The following is an 18,543-nucleotide window of genomic DNA, read 5'->3' on the forward strand; positions in this document are numbered from 1 at the left end:
ACTATACTATACTATACTATACTATACTATACTATACTATACTATACTATACTATACTTTACTATACTTTACTATACTATACTATACTATACTATACTAAACTATACTATACTATACTATACTATACTATACTATACTATACTATACTATACTATACTATACTATACTATACTATACTATACTATACTATACTATACTTTACTATTCTATACTATACTATACTATACTATGCTTTGCTATACTTTACTATACTAGTGTACTAAACTACTATAGTACTGTACTAAACTACTTCACTACTGTACTAATACTAAACTTACTATACTACTTAACTGTACTAAATCATACCACACCATGCCATTTTGGTATTTTGAGTTCTAATCGACAAATTTGATGTGATCATTTGAAAGTTGTGTAAAATTAAATTTGAATTTTTAAAATCTTACATTATAAAAAGTGCGTTGTTTTCAGTTTTTGACGTTCTCAGTTGCCCTTTACCTTCAAGCATATTTTAAGGTTTTATTAGATCTCAAAATGAAATTTAATATTGTTAAATGTGGCTAGAGTGTCTGCTCTGGCTGACCTATTACCCATCATTATGTTGCTAATTGACCATAATTTTGTGACGTCTCAGTGCCTCAGGATGGTGTTTGTGTCCAATCCAAGATATTTGGTGGCAAAACAGAGCTGATATTAAAATTGATCTTCCAAAATATCTCCTCTATATTGGCAACGGGTATTGGCAACTTCCCATTCACGCTACTTATTTGTTAGTTATTCAAGGTGTATTGTCTTTTCTGCCACAGCCTGACAAAGCACAAGAAGATGTGGTTATAGACATGCTTGATGGAGCCCTCACACATTGGACAAAAGTTCCTTATGTCCCCAAAAGAGAACAACTAGAAAAGGAGAATTCTCTATTTGGGTACCCAAGCGTTCGCCCAGGTGTTAATCAAGTCTCTTCTGTATCTCAAAATTTTTGACATTATCGAAAATGGTTTTGCTGAATTTTTTAATATAATTGTTCTCATTTGATCTCCCTTCTTCAGCTTTTTGTATGTATGCGAAAACAAATATAGCTATTCTGTTCCGTCTTTCGGCACCCTTTTTCAAAGTTTTGTAGGGTTCAAATCCTTTTTTTTGACCATTCATTTTTCATTCTTTTTATGTGGCCTTTTTGAACGCAAACCTCTGTCTTCTTGTTGGAATTTGAGCGCATTGCCCCAGCGAACTTTATTGTGATACAGAAGGATATCTTTTACCTGTTAAGAAAAGGATGCTGTTTGACTTTGTCCGCTGTACTCATCGAACGCTTTTGTCATGATTTGTGTTGATCAAATGAAAAGCTGTTCCAAGAACGATAGTGAACATTTTTTTCTCTATAAAAATCATTACGTTGAATTCTTGGGAAGTCCTTTACTAGTTGAAATAGTGAATGGATATCAATGCATCCCTTTAACTGTATTAATAAATCTTCTTCCAGCTCCAAGGGAAGAGAAAATCCCAAAGGGTTCTGTTCCAAGATCAATGGAAAGTGAAGGATTCTATGTTGGCACACCCCCCGTTATTGAGCAAGCATCCGTTTCTGTAATGGAGAATCGCGTTCTTATGTCGAAGAAAGAGGTAATTTTGATTGATTTATTTATTTATCTACATATTGTAATAAGGATCACTGGTAAGATATCATATGATAGTGATCTTGATTCAACAAGCTAATTCTAGCTCAACAAGCTTGTTTTTGAATTCCTTGTTCTGGCCTTATTTTATGTTTTACTTTTCACGTTTGTGTAAAGTCCTTCCCGTGAATACTTACAAATTTGCAGAAACCAATTTCTTTTTATAAACGATCGGAAAGTACCATTAAACTTTTTTCAAGCCTCATAGGGGCTAATTTTTCAGGGTTCTCTGGAGGGGGGGGGGGCTTTAGATTATTAGAAAGGGGGCTTATCGTGAACTCGAGATAAGGGTTTTAAATATTTTCGAAGCATGTTTTTTCTGTATTAATTGTATGAAATATAACTTATACTTGTATCTGGTTATTTTTCATGTTTCGATGAATGAATTTCCGCGTTTTTCTCGGAATCATCAGTCTGTTGATACGTCTGATGGATAACAAGGAGAGGGGTTGCTAGGGAGGTAGCTTGTTTCAAATTGTGTTTTGAATAAGGGGCTCAGTAGAAAAGGGGCTTAATAGAGAGGGGTGCTTGATGGTGCGTGTACGGCATTTATGGGAAATTCAAGTTAGTTGATCGTGAAGATGGCAAAATTGAAAGTCTATTTTCAGTTTGTGTTGGTGAAACACAGCTGTTGTGAAATTGTGAAAAACACACAATTTTGCAAGAAATGAGGAGCCTGTCAGTAAAGAATTAAATTAAACAATAAATGGTCTGTTTACCAATTGATCAAGATATAACCTGAATTGTTAAATTCTTGAGTAAGAATCAAGACCCTACGATGGACATTTTCTATCTTGTGTAGCCAGTCGCCTGGTTTCAAACAATGTTTTGTTCTGATTGGAAAAATATTCGCCAGGTTTTTTGGTATAATTTTCTTTTTCTAGGATTTCTCTTGCTTTGATGAAAATGGCGATTTAAAACGACTGGCAAACCCGGTACGAATGAATCCATCGAAGTTCGCTTTGAATGAAGAAATGCATACAGCTTTGGAGACCTTTTGGGGAAAGGTAATTCTAATGCGTATAGCTTCCTAAACAATTCTAATGAGTAAAGTTATTTTAACAATTTCCTTAAAGATTGAAGTAAAATTTGTTGATGTTTTGTATTTGAAGTCATTCTTCTTTTGAAATAATGATTGTAATCTGCTTTCAAGGCTGAAGTCAAGAATTTTGATTGCAGATACATTAACGGAGTTGCAGGCAAGCCGTTCTTTTTTATCGTTATAAAGGCTCAACTTTCAAGTTATATTAGTTTATTGTGTGAAAAGAGTGGTTACGAAGCAGCTCTTAGTATTTTTGCCCAGTGCTGCAGTTTTTCCGTGAATTAAATGAGACGTGATCTTAATTTACGTCACACATGCTAATTAGCTTGTAACTTCTCGAGCATTATAACAAAATCTGCCGCCTGCATCTTTTGCGGCCCTAAAAATATGGAACAATACAAAGTATTATTGACATATGCTTATTATGCTCTCTTTTATCGTCACTTTTCGTTCCACTTTTGAAATTGTATTTTATAGTTTTTCAAGCCATTTTCAAACATATCATGCAAGCCAACAGCTAACTCTGTTAGATTTCAAAAAAATTGTTCACACTGCATTGTAAAGTTCCCAACGTAATTATTATTTTGATATAAATAGAATCCTTAAGATGAAGCGTAAGGATCATCACGGCCTAGGCAATCAGAGCTTTGCCTTTCATTGCAGCCGGTAAGCGATATCAGCTTGATATTGACGTTTCCACGCTAACATTTGGGCACCACCCTCTGTTCAGCAAAGAACACGTTCTGGCAACGAGACTGGAACAGATGTACAACCAATACTGCACAAAAATGCGAAAGGGCATGGTAGAACACCTCACCAACAAGGTAAATCCTCTGTAATCTGCAATTTGGTATAACAAGGGCTACTTTCTTTTTCACGGAAACATCTTTTCACGCGATAATAAGGGATACATCTTTTCACGCGAGCTGGAGTGCCACTTCTAAGCTGCTTTAGTCTTTTGCGTCTTGAAGGATTGCTAGACAGCAGTTTCGGTACTCTAACTGGCACTTCTATGTGGGGCTGTTCTGTATATCATGCGAGTGTCTCTAATCTCTAGGTTTAATTTTTTACAGGGGTACTCAGGACGTGAATAATATTCCCGTGACTGAGAAAAGTCATCCATGAAAAGCCCTGCGAATCTTTCAAAAACCCTGTGAAAAATCGTTTATGAAAATTTACCTCATCTAGCTTTGATTCAATCCAACAAGAAATACCTCATGACTGTCTAGAGTTAGAATTAAAAAGCGAAGAAGTAGCTAAAGTAGAATTTCTGCAAACAGAGCAGAAAATATTGAAAAATAACAGCGATTTACTCGTAAGAACCAATGTTATTAGTTATTTCACACTGGTGTAGGTTTAATTGAATAGAATAGCAACAAGCTGGCTATCTTCAAATCCAAATTTTTAGGGTTTTTATACTTTCCAAGTTGAAAACTGAAGCAAATTCCTATTTATGAAAAATCCCCTACACAATTTTGCAGACTTAATAAGTCTTAATTTTATTTATTTTTAAGCAGACAAAATAACTATTTTGTAGATAACTCTCTGTACATGTAAACTGCAGACCTTTTATGAATGGTATTTTATTGACACATCTGTGAGAGCTTTGCGAATCTTAACCTAAAGAATATTTTTGTTGAAATCGCCTGACATCTGAAAATAATTGTTCCGTAGTTATCAACTTTGAGAATTGCCTTGGAGCAGCTGCAAGAGCTTCCGGACAAAATGGTAAACTGAAAAATTTTTGCATCGTATTCGATAGTTTGTCTGCAACAGCTGCCAGTGTCCAATTACTGTTACTACTCATTTCCAAGAAAGCTGTCCATTCTCATTTAGTATGCAGTTGTGATAAGATCTCATTGTGTTACGACTTGGCTGAAGGATATCATTATAATCTTTCTCCTTCTGTTATTGCTGCTGAAAACGGATTTTTGAGTCTCATACCCTTATCTTATCTTAAGTGTTATCATTTCGCTCATCAACTCCTTCTATGTAACATGAAGTCGTCTTAGAAGCTTTCTGTATAAGATCAGCCGATCTTGTTATTCAATAAAGAACAATTTTAATTCTCTCTCTGTAATTTGGATTTAAAGTTCCAAAAACATTTCAATTATGAATACTGTTCTATATTTTCTCAATTTCATTTAAAGTATTATAGAATAAAAGGGAAAATCATTTAATTATTTTAGGATTTTTTGTATTGTCATATATTCATCCAACAATTTATTTTGAAATTTACTATTTTTGTTTCCAAAGTTATAACAGGTTACAATGTTTTGATTTACAATGTTAAAACTATAAAAACGATTGTTCTAAAAGGCTTAAGCGTCAAGAGAAATGTTCTCGAATCCATTCAAATAAATATTTTCTTAATTTCTGTAATACACAAAATATGAAAACTTTATTACTTTATTTTATATAAAAAGTTTTATTTTATATTTCGACAGAAAAGGGCGAGAAAGAGTAGTATTTCACAGGAATTAGATCGACGAAGATCATACTATAAAAATGAAATAAAGTAAGTAAACTAAATCACTCCTTTATTCTTACAATTAATATAAACAATTGCATTCGGATACCATTTATCAGATATGCTGCCCTGGTACAGTTTCTTAGAGTTACGGCCATTTCTGTCAAGTTGCTCATTCATTTTCTTGCAAACTTGGTCTGATACACACCGCCTATGGTGCATTTGTCTCTTCTGCTTCAGACGTGTTGTCTTGTGCCAAGCAAACACAAATACACATTCTTAACGCTGTTCATCTGACAATTCACCCATTTGTTTTCGCTTAACATTTGGTTTGGTTTTGACTATGTGCGTTTATCCGGTTTCGTAATGACTACCGGGTCCTTTCAGGTCCGCTAGGCTTAGTAGTCAATTGCTGGACTTGTTTGTTCCAGGATTCAAATAAAAATGATCCGAATGGACCGGAACTGAACACGTCTAAAAAGATGATCAAAATTGACCTGATCTTATTACACCTTGAAGCTTAAAATCCATCCTTACATGGATATCGGCCATTTGCATTTCTTAAAGGCAAGGGCCTTAGTCTGCTCGTTCTTCGCCAGTGAGCAAAATTGTTACTTAAATTTGTGTCACTGTTTATTGTGAACAGAAAAGTCAAGTTTTGCACATAGCCCTACGTCCCTCCTCCAATGAGCCTCCTTGTCAAGCAATGTTTTGAAACAAGTCTCTCTAATCTCTGCAAATGTCTCGATTTCATATAACACGAATCCAAGATAGTCACCCCTATCTTTTAGCCCCCGTCTACAGCTTCCTATTTAGAGTCTCTAAAATTTCTCATATTTATTTAGAGTCTTCAAGTTCATCATTGATGCTGGGCTACGCATTGTTTGTTAGAATGAGCTTTGGTCGGTATACATTCCAATAACGACTCGTATTTGTGCTATTGCAGCAGGCCAAATATCAAACGATATTTTATTTTGCTTTCAAGGCAAACCCGCAGACAAAGAGACGATGAAGAATACAGAGACCGAATGCTTTTAAGGAGCATCTTCAAGTATGACTCCTATATTCAGACTCCAGATATAGCTGCATATACAGATTGCTTGTAGAGCGAGACAGTTTTAAGTTGAAGTTTCTGTAGTTGAATTGCAGTTACTCTGGAATTGCACGTATCACCCTACAACGCCTGTCACTCTTGCAATATCTATATGGTATCCAGCACTGTTAAGCCAATTCAACAACTTTGAAAACCAAAATTCACATTTATTATGCTAAACTAGAAGCTATTGCAGCCAGCGAAATATTTACATCAGGCTTTTTGCTACCAGCCTGTTAAAAGAAGCAGGGTCTAACTGTATTAGCATGTCTTTGTCATAAAAAACTGATGATCAAATCACGCAGTTTTTTGCATGTTTTAATTAAGATACCTTTAAAAGGCAAGACATGAAACCATTTGTTCATGGGTATGATTAAAGTATGCCTGCAATCGTCGAAGCTTTGATTGTCTTTATGCTGAACTGCATCGAGTAAGAATTATTTAAACACGGTATAGCTTTGCTCATTGGGCCTCATCGTCTATGTTTTTTCTTATTGCCTGGGCTGCAGAGCGAAACGTTTTCGCCGGACCATATGCTTCCTTTCCATTGCTGACAATACCAGAGAGACGCATGCCTGAATAACAACAACATAGCTGTGTGTTATAAGTATGTTTATAGTGGTAGGCAGTCACTCTCTGACGCTTCTGTTTCTTTAAGGTATTGGCAAGACGTGAAGAGACTCAGGGAAATGCAAGCATATACAAATACCTCATTAGTTCTCAAAGTCATAAGGTATAATTGACTTTCTCTCCAGAAATGTTTTTACTCATTATTTTTTTCCTTAAAGTTCATTAATTTGTAGCCAGCCAATGCTACATTTTGATGAATAAGCAGTGATGATTTTAATGAAGACTCGAGATATTTAAGCAGCAATTTAATACCCATCAAGTCAAGCTCTCCTTCATTAAATTGCTTCCATCATTCTGATCAACATTCCTGGTATTTATTTCAAGCCTTCTTTTTTTCTCTCTTTCTTTACATCTGTTCAAAACTTCTTTGATTTCTCTACCCTTCCATTTTGCGTACACACTCACTTTCTATTTCAGCTCCGTTAAATGTAACAAGTCAGTTAGTTTGTTAGGGAATATCCCTTTGTCGAAATCAAATGAGCACTCGTAATGTGCATTGTCAAAAATATTCATATCCTTGCCATGCTTGTGATGACAAATATGCATGCCTCTGAAATTTGATGAATCACGTGAAATTGTGTAGTGGTATTTTCAAAAAACGATAAGTAGGAAAGTGGCCACATATTGGTCGAAAAAATGAAGCAATTTTCAAACATGCAGATAATGTTTATACCATACAGTTCGTAATTAAGTAGCAATATTTTTAGACAAGCAACGAATAAAGATGAAGAAAGGCAATCGTACTTAAAAGACGTAAACGAAGAACTTCAAGAGCACAGGTATTTTCTATTAGCGCGTTATTAGAACAATTGATATGCACTGAATTTCAAATTTCTATATGCACATAGGTTGCTAGTGAGGTAGAACCTCAGGCCAATAAGGATTCGAATTTATGATCCCGATATATATACCCATTGCTAGCAAACACCAGATGTCCATGTTTCTAGTAATGATTTATAGGTCTACGTCCCTCTATAATTCCCTATCGGCTGCCAATGCTATGTTAAACCAGTGACTTACTTATATACCACCTGTTTCTTGTTTTTAAAAACTATTGTCGTTTGCTTTGCATAGACAAGACTATGAAGAGCAATACAAAGATAAATATGGCGAATATGAGAGACAAATGTTAGAATGGAAGAAACAAATGAAACTGAGGGTAATGCATTTCGCTTCCCTGCTGTCCAATAATGACTATGAATTTTCTTTGCAAATCATATCTGCGATTAGTTGTCAAATAGGCGTGTTCTTCATTATATTATTAATTTATGTCTATGAATGTTAAATTTTAGATAGACAAATTTTGTTTTACAAGCCAGGTTTTTTCTATTCCAGTATGATAAACCGGTCTTCCCGGTGCACACATCAAGAAAAAATAATTTCTTTTTAGACTTTACTCGACTAAAAGTCTCTGTTCACAATGAACTTGGCATTAACTTTGGGCTCGGCGCCATTTTGAAAGTATTATCATAGATCTTATAACAACATCCACTCTCCAGTCTAAACATTTACATAATTTTGGTGATGGGAGGAGCAAGTCTGGAAAGGTTGCAGACTTCTGTCGCAATTCATGATACCAGTAGTTTTTCTCGGAACCTCTGTAGTGACTGACTGACATGGCTTTGAGGAGATCTTGTTGCTCACAAACACAACAAATCCACAATCTGTTGCCCTGTTTCTCAGTTGCTCAGTTGTTTTCTGTGGTTGTTTTAGCTACTCACTAATTTGATGATATTAGCAATAGATCAGATGATCTAAGCAAAGCAAGCCTTTCTGGTACGATTGGTGCCGAAGTGACTGTTAAGAATTGTTTCATCTTTCACGTGTTGCTTTTCAAGATGGTGGATTGGATTAAGTGAAGTGTAATGTATTCTGTGGACAGTGTCTCATTTCGTAATGTTTTAGCGCATAAGATGAATCGAAATGTTTTCCTACTCAAACCATTGCGATTATCGACAATGTTCAAAAATTTGTCCTGTTATAAATTATGTCTAGTTTCAAGAATTTAGGCTGTTGCTTGTAGCAAGATTATAGTTTTGTCTTTGTTTTGGTGAGTTTATTAATAAAAATAAGATGAAACGTGTTAATCAAATTACGATGGATCCTTTTCGAATTACGAAAAAATCTGAATTGTTGCTATCTTTCGTTTTTCAAAAACTAACTTTTTGAGAAAAAAATCCATTCTGTCTATAAATGTAACTTCTTAAATAAGCTTAACTGGCACTAATATGGCTTCACCTCTTCTAGAAACGCAAAGCTCAGAGGCGACTTGAACAAAGCCAAGCGAACCCAGATCTCGCTGAACTTGGAAATGAAGAAACCGAACCATGTATGACAACAAAACCTTAGTCCTATTGTTTTCAATGTTGTTAGAATCTTCCTTTTTTCTTAGTTAGGTCAAGTCCAAATTTCAAGTCAAACAATCGAGCCAAAATCAATAAAAAATTGAGCCTAAATTATTGCAATGAAAACTTACAGATTTTATCAAAAAGCTGTTGTGGTTGCCTACAATGCTCTAAAAGGCAAGCAGGCTGTGTCTAAAAAGTGCTTGGAAGGAGGCCTATCAACTATCAGGGTCCATATAAGCGTAAACCTTTTCCAAGACAAAAACGCGCATTCCCTGGAAACGAAGAGTGTGTTAAATTAAACGTAACCATTTTTTAAGATAGCGCTGAAAAGCAAAGACATAGCAAATTAGAATACTTTTCTTCCGGCACTTTTCCGAATATAAACGTCGATAATGGCTCAAGTCAAGCAGAAAGTTTATATCCAGATTCGGATCGAAAGTGGCACGAGAGGAGCAAAGTTGGATTGGTTTCATGTTTTTGACCAATCAGGGACTACTAACCTTCCACTTAGTTAGAGAGCCAAAGAGAGAAAATGAGCTCTTTCTGTTTCCACTTTTCCGTCCTTACTTCCACTTTCGTGGTACCAATAGCTTATTTGAATAGTTTATTTACTTAAGACATCTTGCCTGCGTATCAATCTATTGTCTTCAAACCTATAAACTCTTTCAGTTCCATATCTAAAGTTAGAAACTGTCCATAGTTTTAATCGTCAACTTCGCCTACAATAATTAAGGTGTTGTTCATTGTCATGATGACAAAGTAATCCTGACCCCTAAGCTAGTTGTTCTTCTGTGTTTATCTTGTGTTTGTCATTATGAAAGTCATTCGTTTGTGACTTTTGTGAATGGTTGATGGGCTGGATGTGAGACTTTATAAATTGGTTATTTAGTCCTAACAGCTCCAATGCTCTTTCGTGAATGCTAAAGACTAATTATCTTCAGAAATTTGTAGTATTAAGCTTTTACCTTTCCTTTCATCCTTCATGAATCCATTAATATTTCGTCTATTTTCTCATACAGTGCCAAGGCCCGAACCACCCCCTGATTTTGATGAAGGCGCTGCATTGGCATCCATTGAAGAGAGGCTGAAGCGTTGCAGAAGGAGGCCAGGTATCAATATTGACTAATGCTTAATAAAAATTTTGATCTTCTCTCTTATATGAAGTCTGCAGAACCAGGCATATCAAAGTTGAATTATATTTTAAATTTCAAATGTCAAAGATGAAAATCGACTAAACAACAATGTAAGTATGTTTAGAGTCAGGGCATGAAATCCCACCCGACTATGTGACCGGTCGGTCGCAGGAAATCTTTTCATGCATAAAGTTCTGCCGGAAATTTTTTACAATATACCCTTTTGCAAGAATACCTTTGTTTCCTTCATGTTCATCAAAAGAAAGATACGAAGACAAAAGTAATTAATCTTTGTAGGTCCCTTGTACAGTTTGATTGATTTTCCTACCTACGAACCCTTGAATTGTTTTTGAAGATACTTGTTTGATGAGAATTTACAGTCTCTCATCTGTTTTAAGAATGTTCTCTGGATTGAAGGAGATTATATCATTGCTAAGATCCTATTCCAGATCAATTTAGGTGTTAATGAATAAATAATAATTTTTAGTCACAAAATCAGAAAATGAATTTGAAATGGTAGTAAAATTGCTAGAACTTTTATAAATGTAGCTTTCAAGGTTGTAAAACTGGTGAGACATCATCACGGTTGTTGGAAACTGACCCTTTCTTTATCTTTCCATTCTGGCAGAAAATTTATGCGTGATTTTCCTCCGGTCGCAGGGAGAAGAAAATTTTTCAATGCCCTGTTTAAATGAATAGTACATTTTCCTAACTATTGAAACAGGTTACTTGCGTACTGATTTTTGTGTACCGTATCTGCCCCTTCCTTTCGAGTAAACCTGCACCAAACGTTTTTGTATAAAGTTTGCAGTCTCTGTACAGTAACCCAGCCATGTAACATTGCAGTATGCACGCCGATATCTAGTGTAACCTGAAATATGTATGTATTGAAACTAAAATTTTTCTCCGCATCTCAGGTGAGGCAATTCTTACGCCAGAATTACAAACAGGTGCAAATGTCACTCCTACAGAGCAGTGTCCAAGGTAGGAAGCCTCTCTTTCATGATCATCAGTGAGCCAATCCTTCGTTACTGCCTCGCAGTGTTGTAGCGACCTTAAAATGAGGCAGTATCGAAACAGAGGCTCGTGGAGTGAGTCTAGCAAGGGAGTGACTAATCAATAGTTATGAACAGATGTTTTTGCTAATGAAGTAACTTTGGTTCGGTCGTCATTCTTAAAAATTATGGCAATTCTTTAGCAAAACAAAGGTCTTTCACTTCCAGTATCTCAACCAATTTGAAGTTGATATAACTGGATTTTTCCCTTTTCGAGGTATTTCGCGGTTTTATTTGGGCTTTTTCATTAATCACGTCAAATAGGCTTTAGCCACTCTGTTTTTTGACTATCAACAATTTTCTATCTATGTAAGAGCAGCAAATTGGAAAACAACATCCTTCACGTGCATATTTAAATAGTATGTCTCATGAAGTTTTACGATTCTTGCCATATGACAAGAAACTTGCAAAGAACATCTCGGAGAACTGTTTTGCAAGTGAAAATCTGCTCTTCCTACTAACTAGGGCTCGTTAAATCTCTAGAAAAACCTAATTTGATCATAATACATAACAACACGAATTTTTTCGTCGCTTTAACAAAAATTACTTAGATATTTGATATTTTTCTCGGTTTAGGAACGAACAGCTACGTAGAGCTGAAATAAAGAACGCAAAATATCACGTGAAGGTGATGTTTAACGACAAGGAAGTATCAAGAACAGTCGTCAAGTATGGGAAACATTTTCAATTATCATCTCTGCAACCTCTAACTATTTTCAGCATTTCTTGTTTTCTCGAGATTCATCCAAAGGTGGCTTGTTCCATCAAATTCTCAGTGATTTTCTCTTTGTATCTTCTCTTGAGATATTTAATTACAGTTTTTTAATATGCTGGTATCCCAAACCTGTCCTGTTAGGTGGAGATCCTCTGATATTTTACCTTGATTTCTAACAAAGTTGATTGTAATGATAATAATTAATGTTGGAAACTTTACTGTTGAAAATATTTTTAATCTCTTTAACCCAGATTGTATTCCTGAAAATATATGTTTGAATTATCATTCTTAATTCTTTGTTTATCAGGTCTCTGGCATCAGATTTTAGGATACATTTTGGGGAAATCTTAAATGTGCAAGTTTTGCAGTGGCCGGAGAGCATAAAACTGCAGGTTAGAGCGTGGCATTTGCTACCGTATATGACTTCCTAGTTTATAAAGAATTTTTGTTTTAATTTTTTATGTGGTTTTTTAAGTTATTTAAGGATCAATTTATAGGTTTTAGAATATTTTGGCTCTTATAGAGTCGTTTTATAAAAGTTTATTTAGAGAAAGAGACGTGTCTATTTTTTTCTATGCACGGAAGATCAACAACCAAGGCTAACAATATCAAAAGCATTAGAAATCAGTTATAAATCCAAAGAGTCCTGGGCTTGGCAAGAGTCCCAGAGTTCCTATTGCATTTTTCTAAACACAATGTGTATTCATAAAGATAGTAAAGTACGAGTTATTATGTTTTTATGTAAAAATGTTAGTGGAGATTGAGAAATATTAAATGCTTTCATACTACTTTGCAACGCATTCCTTTCTATCTATGGACTTCTTTAATGAGTGCTACAACGCTTTTATACTTGTCTTGAAAAGGGTTTCGTCTTGATTGCAAAATTTTCGTACTGTGAAATGATTCCTCTATGGATTACAGGGGATCCTTTTAGATATCGTTGCAGCTATTTTTTGCAACTTCATCTAATGCTGTAGCAATGTTGTCATGAAAAGCCTTCGGATATCAAATTTGAAAGCAAGGGAACTCAAATTTTAATAACACCACATCCAGTTTTGTAGTTAAATCAGATTCCAGTTCTTGGAAGGCTAAAGGCTTTTGAAATCATAAGTTTTTCCCAAGTTAAAAGTTGATATCGTTTTGAAAAGTAAAGCATGTGATATCATAAAGTTACGTCTCCTAATTCACATTTACTTTTTAAAAGTTCCAGCAAACATTCGTGCCTGTATTGGAAAGAATTATAATGTTGCTTTGCTTTGCTTTGCTTTGCTTTGCTTAGCTTTTCTTTGCTTTGCTTTGCTTTGCTTTGCTTTGCTTTGCTTTGCTTTGCTTTGATTTGCTTTGATTTGCTTTGATTTGCTTTGCTTTGCTTTGCTTTGCTTTGCTTTGCTTTGCTTTGCTTTGCTTTGCTTTGCTTTGCTTTGCTTTGCTTTGCTTTGCTTTGATTTGCTTTGCTTTTATTTGCTTTGCTTTGCTTTGCTTTGCTTTGCTTTGATTTGCTTTGATTTGCTTTGCTTTGATTTGCTTTGATTTGCTTTGCTTTGCTTTGCTTTGCTTTGCTTTGCTTTGCTTTGCTTTGATTTGCTTTGATTTGCTTTGCTTTGCTTTGCTTTGCTTTGATTTGCTTTGCTTTGATTTGCTTTGATTTGCTTTGCTTTGCTTTGCTTTGCTTTGATTTGCTTTGATTTGCTTTGCTTTGCTTTGATTTGCTTTGATTTGCTTTGCTTTGCTTTGCTTTGCTTTGCTTTGCTTTGCTTTGATTTGCTTTGATTTGCTTTGCTTTGCTTTGCTTTGCTTTGATTTGATTTGCTTTGCTTTGCTTTGCTTTGATTTGCTTTGCTTTGATTTGCTTTGCTTTGCTTTGCCTTGCTTTGCCTTGCTTTGCTTTGCTTTGCTTTGCTTTGCTTTGCTTTGCTTTGCTTTGCTTTGCTTTGATTTGCTTTGATTTGCTTTGATTTGCTTTGATTTGCTTTGCTTTTTCGTTGCTTTGCTTTGATTTGCTTTGCTTTGCTTTGCTTTGCATGAATTTATTTTTTTCCACAATTACTATAAAATGTTACTTTCTAACAGATATTCGACAGTACTGGCTGGGCAAACACTTTGATTGCTGACCTATTTGTTCCTATTCCGGAAGCTTCAATGGTGTCCGGAACAGTTGATGTTGAACCGTTTGAGTTCAGTAGCGATCGCTTTCTCGCTTACAAACATTCTGCAGTTGGCAGTGGTATGTCAAAAGATGCAAGATCGTTCAATATTGCACCTTGTACTTTTATATTCACTTCACGCTTTGAAAATTTAATATTACCATCTTACTGATATGATATTTTGCTATTTAAAGAAACCTTTATGTGAGCAAAATTAAAGTATGCATAATAAATTCGAACTAGTTTATTACAAAAACTATTTGGTCAAAGGCAACTATTCATTTGAACTGCAAAAATAAGACGTTTTTGTTCATGACCTTTAGTGAGATCTAAAAGTAATTTGAAAGATATTCAAACGAAGAGTTTGAAAACGAACCAGGGAATGGATCTTCTGTGACACAACTTGGATAATAATCTCGCATATTGCGTTCCAGTCATCTCATTGAAATATTCAAGGCAATGTTTTCGTCTGACAAACCAAATAGGCAATTATCGATATTGTAGCCACTTAAATTTAAAATATAAACATTCATTGCATCATTTTTAACTCCTGACATTTGAAAGCTTTTTCCGTGACATCTTTGAGTCGTTACACTTATATTCACGCCTTTACCTTTGAAAAATAATTATGTTAAGACATTGCCTAGACATAACCAAATTAAAGCTGTCTTATGCTCCAACGATGTTGCTTTTAAGGTGTCAACGTCGATCTAAATATTCAACAAGAGGCTGAACAGGAACAGCCCGTCACATTATTAACTTCTGGCATTCTCTACTCGAATGTCTCTTGGGGTATTGATGACGATGGCAAACCAATGGCTCCACCCTCTAGAACCCATGGGAAAACTCCCGGACAGAGGTTTGTTACGAATCTTCAATTTTCTAAATCGACTAACTCAATTATTTACAAATCCCAAATTATGTGTTTCTCTGACATATTTCGAAATATGTATTTATAGTCTTCTTTTCAATTAGCGGACACCGTCGGGGTACGATCAAGGTGTCCGCTAATTGGAAATGTCCGCCTTTTGGAAAGTTTTGCAATGTAAGTCCCAAATTTGAAAATGGACCCGAGTTTTGTATTTAAAAGGTATAATCAATGGTGGCGCTAGGGAAGGGCTACATCCCCTCCGTCGGAAGTATCTAGCCCCCAATCGGAGGAAGTTATTGGAAAGAGGTTGAATCGTGGGAGTGGCTATGGTCTGGAGATTCCAGTAATTTACCACTTTCATGGACAAGAAAAGTTAGTAAACTGGGTTGTAAAGAAGCTCAAAGCTGTAAAAACCAACTATATTGGCAGAAGTCAAAGTGTTTGAAATAAATATTTAAACAAATATTCATTCGTCTAAGTTTTTTGTTTGCTGGCTCCTAACTTTTTTGTAATGTCCGCTAATTGGAAAGAAAAGCCAAATTGACTATTTTGTGCAAAAAATAATGTCCGTTAATAAGAGTGTCCGCTACTTAAGTGTCCGCTTTGTAGAAAGTTTTTTATGAAACGACCAGAAAAAATTTGTCCGCTAATCAGAGGTGTCCGCTTTTTAGAGTGTCTGTTAATTGGAGAGAATACTGTATATCCAGAGCATTTTTTTGTGTCGCACTATGTAGCATTACCTGAAGTATTTTTCAAAGCCCTGCTTAAATTTCAGATTAAAGTTGATAGTAAAATAAGGACTAAAAATTGTTTGGTTTCATTTCATCTTTTTAGTCAATTTTTTCTGTCTCTGGTATTTTTTTCTACCAATTAACGAAGCTAGTAGAAAAAGTCTTGCTTCGTCTATATTCTTGGATTTTGTATAAACATTTTCAAAGACATATTTTAGTATCACGCTAGGATTTGTTGCTTTCTGTCATTTTTGTTTTTTAGTATGTTGCATATTGTTATTGATTTGCGTTGTTATAATATCGTTTTTTTATATGTTCGTATGTGATATCATGTCATGTCGCGTCGAGTCGCGTCATGTAGTGTATTCTAATGTCATGTCATACCGTGACGTGCCACTTTGTGTCATGACATGTCATGTCATGTCATGTCATGTCATGCCACTTTCATTTGCATTACGGTTTGTACTTTCTTCGTCTGCTCGTTTTAGCCGAATCAAACACCACGATGCCCTGTCTGCTCTGGGAGCGGCTGGCGTTATTGACATGGAAATGCTCGTTTCTTGGATATGTATGTTAGAGTATTGAATATAATCCCTGACATGTTTTCACTACAATCTGCTTTCTCAAAGCGTCCTTTTCCATTACTGCATAAGTTTCTGACAGCTTTTGAATAAACCTGTCGGGATAATCTTTAAACTCATTGATCTACTAGTGCTTTAAGCAAGAGTTTCCTCTTGCACGTGTAGAAGAAAAAGTTCAAAATCTATTAATTGTGTTATGCTAGACACATATAGAGAGAAATATATTGCATCATGTTTCTTATTTTTTTCGTACTGTAGCAATCCTCTGTTTATTCTAACATTTCGCTACCAGGAAGTTTGATTCATTTTTAATCATACTCGAGTAACGTTTATCTGATATTGTTCCTTTGTGGGACTTTCCTGTGTCCTGAAGTCAGCCAAAAATTAGTTCTATTTCAACTGCTAGAAATCCATCTTTTGAAACATCATTTTAAACTGCTTTTTAATTTCTTTAAAATTACTGTATTAATTCTTTTTAGCCGAAGCAAACCTGGACCCTAACGATCCAACTAATGCTGACATCATCAATCTGGCAAAGGTACGAGCCTCTTACTGATATCAGGGCTTGGCCTCATCTCCATCAAGGCCAGTTTGCAGATACTTTTATGTGTTCCAACAAACTTTCTTAGGGAACCGTTCGCAAATCTGTTTTAAAGATTATTTTTTAACCAGTTTTCATTACAGTGCAGGTTCCTTTTCTATGATCTTGGATCTTGCTAATAAATTTTATGGACAAATCAATCTGTATAAACAAGAATGGATTTTCTAAAGTTTTCACTAATGTAGGTTTTATGGATTTTAAATGTTGAGGTAATAAACGACGGAAGAAATTTGAAAGGATGATTACCAATGATAAAAATGACTCTGGTGGTTCAAACTCATTTACGTCATCGAAATTCCTAACCCAATTCCTGCTTAGATTATCTTCTCAATGTTTTTCTAAGTTATAATATGTTAAATATGTTTCATTTAGTATTGTTTTCACCTTCAATATTTTCTGTTTATTTGTAAAGGTTATGAACACGTCCGGCGATAGTTTGTCCAGGCCTAAATATTTCAGACTTAATCAACTGGAAGGAGAAACGGACTTTGCTACTGAGGAGGAGCTAGAAAATTGCAAACGATTCAAACTGATCCAATTCAGAGATGAAGGTGTAAGTACTTAAATACCCTCTGGCTTCTAGATTAAAAAGGAATTAAAAAATACCCTCTTTGAAACACAGTTTAATGTTTCCATTATTTTCACTTTTCCAGTGAAATTGATCCTCAGCCTTCTGCTAGATTTCTGTTGTTCTCACTCTCTATGTTTTGCTTTATTAAATGATCCCTCTGTACATATTGTCACGCAGATTCCTGAGTTCAAGAATTTGAAAATGATTCCCTCTGATGACAAGTACATACCAGACTCTATGTTTGAGGTTTGCTTCATTCCTGATTGATTCACGTGTTTAGATATTTGATTCTATGTGACTTTCTTGTAGATGTTTAATTCTATTTAGTTTTCAGCTGAGTTTCAATTGAATAACTTTTGAAATGCGAGTTAGTGTTCTATTCGATGCGGAGATTGCATGTCACAGTGTTAAGAGGTTTTTATCCTCCTTTTGACTGAGTTGCTTTTCATTCTTAACCCTGATTCAACCAGACTCCCAAATCAACATCTCTTAGGATCAGACCGAGTAAGCAAGTGTATTAAACTCGCATCACATATCTTATCCTGTAAGCCATTTTTTTGTAAATTGAACTCCCACAAATTTTGGCAAACACCTATTTTAATACACAATCAAAGGAACAAAAACTTTGCCATCGCTGAAAATTTCTTAAACAGTGATGTTTATTCTAGTTGTACGAGAAGAGGCTTAAAGGAGAGGAACAGATCGAGGCTGAGGGAGAATTATCGCATAGAGCTAGAGTTTCTAATTTCCTCGCTCAGGTTTTTAGAAGATTTTTCATTTGGATTATGCTCGCTCGTTGCATTTATATGATAGATTATTCTTTTGTCAGATGAAGTACTGCAGATAGAATATTTACAATAACCGTTAGTTAATCTTTACTTTTTT

At 35.1% G+C, this 18,543-nt stretch overlaps 1 protein-coding gene across 1 annotated transcript in view; it reads left to right on the forward strand.

The window, feature by feature from the left end:
• The window catches only part of LOC135695171 (coiled-coil and C2 domain-containing protein 2A), a 47,645-nt gene that overhangs the window by 7,763 nt on the left and 21,339 nt on the right, over positions 1 to 18,543 (forward strand). Inside the window, exons 10-32 of the mRNA XM_089109741.1 lie at positions 804 to 942; positions 1,481 to 1,620; positions 2,558 to 2,680; positions 2,827 to 2,872; positions 3,379 to 3,539; positions 4,390 to 4,443; positions 5,163 to 5,233; positions 6,171 to 6,236; positions 6,937 to 7,011; positions 7,616 to 7,687; positions 7,983 to 8,067; positions 9,156 to 9,237; positions 10,276 to 10,365; positions 11,307 to 11,373; positions 12,021 to 12,113; positions 12,467 to 12,551; positions 14,230 to 14,383; positions 15,000 to 15,162; positions 16,394 to 16,473; positions 16,966 to 17,024; positions 17,500 to 17,640; positions 17,836 to 17,904; positions 18,327 to 18,416. Coding sequence (XP_088965867.1) covers positions 804 to 942; positions 1,481 to 1,620; positions 2,558 to 2,680; positions 2,827 to 2,872; positions 3,379 to 3,539; positions 4,390 to 4,443; positions 5,163 to 5,233; positions 6,171 to 6,236; positions 6,937 to 7,011; positions 7,616 to 7,687; positions 7,983 to 8,067; positions 9,156 to 9,237; positions 10,276 to 10,365; positions 11,307 to 11,373; positions 12,021 to 12,113; positions 12,467 to 12,551; positions 14,230 to 14,383; positions 15,000 to 15,162; positions 16,394 to 16,473; positions 16,966 to 17,024; positions 17,500 to 17,640; positions 17,836 to 17,904; positions 18,327 to 18,416 — 2,205 coding nt within the window. The remainder of the gene's footprint in view (positions 1 to 803; positions 943 to 1,480; positions 1,621 to 2,557; positions 2,681 to 2,826; positions 2,873 to 3,378; positions 3,540 to 4,389; positions 4,444 to 5,162; positions 5,234 to 6,170; positions 6,237 to 6,936; positions 7,012 to 7,615; positions 7,688 to 7,982; positions 8,068 to 9,155; positions 9,238 to 10,275; positions 10,366 to 11,306; positions 11,374 to 12,020; positions 12,114 to 12,466; positions 12,552 to 14,229; positions 14,384 to 14,999; positions 15,163 to 16,393; positions 16,474 to 16,965; positions 17,025 to 17,499; positions 17,641 to 17,835; positions 17,905 to 18,326; positions 18,417 to 18,543) is intronic.

Source organism: Rhopilema esculentum, chromosome 8 (genome assembly GCF_057945365.1).
Source record: "Rhopilema esculentum isolate cy_ngs chromosome 8, ASM5794536v1, whole genome shotgun sequence".
NCBI lineage: Eukaryota > Metazoa > Cnidaria > Scyphozoa > Rhizostomeae > Rhizostomatidae > Rhopilema > Rhopilema esculentum.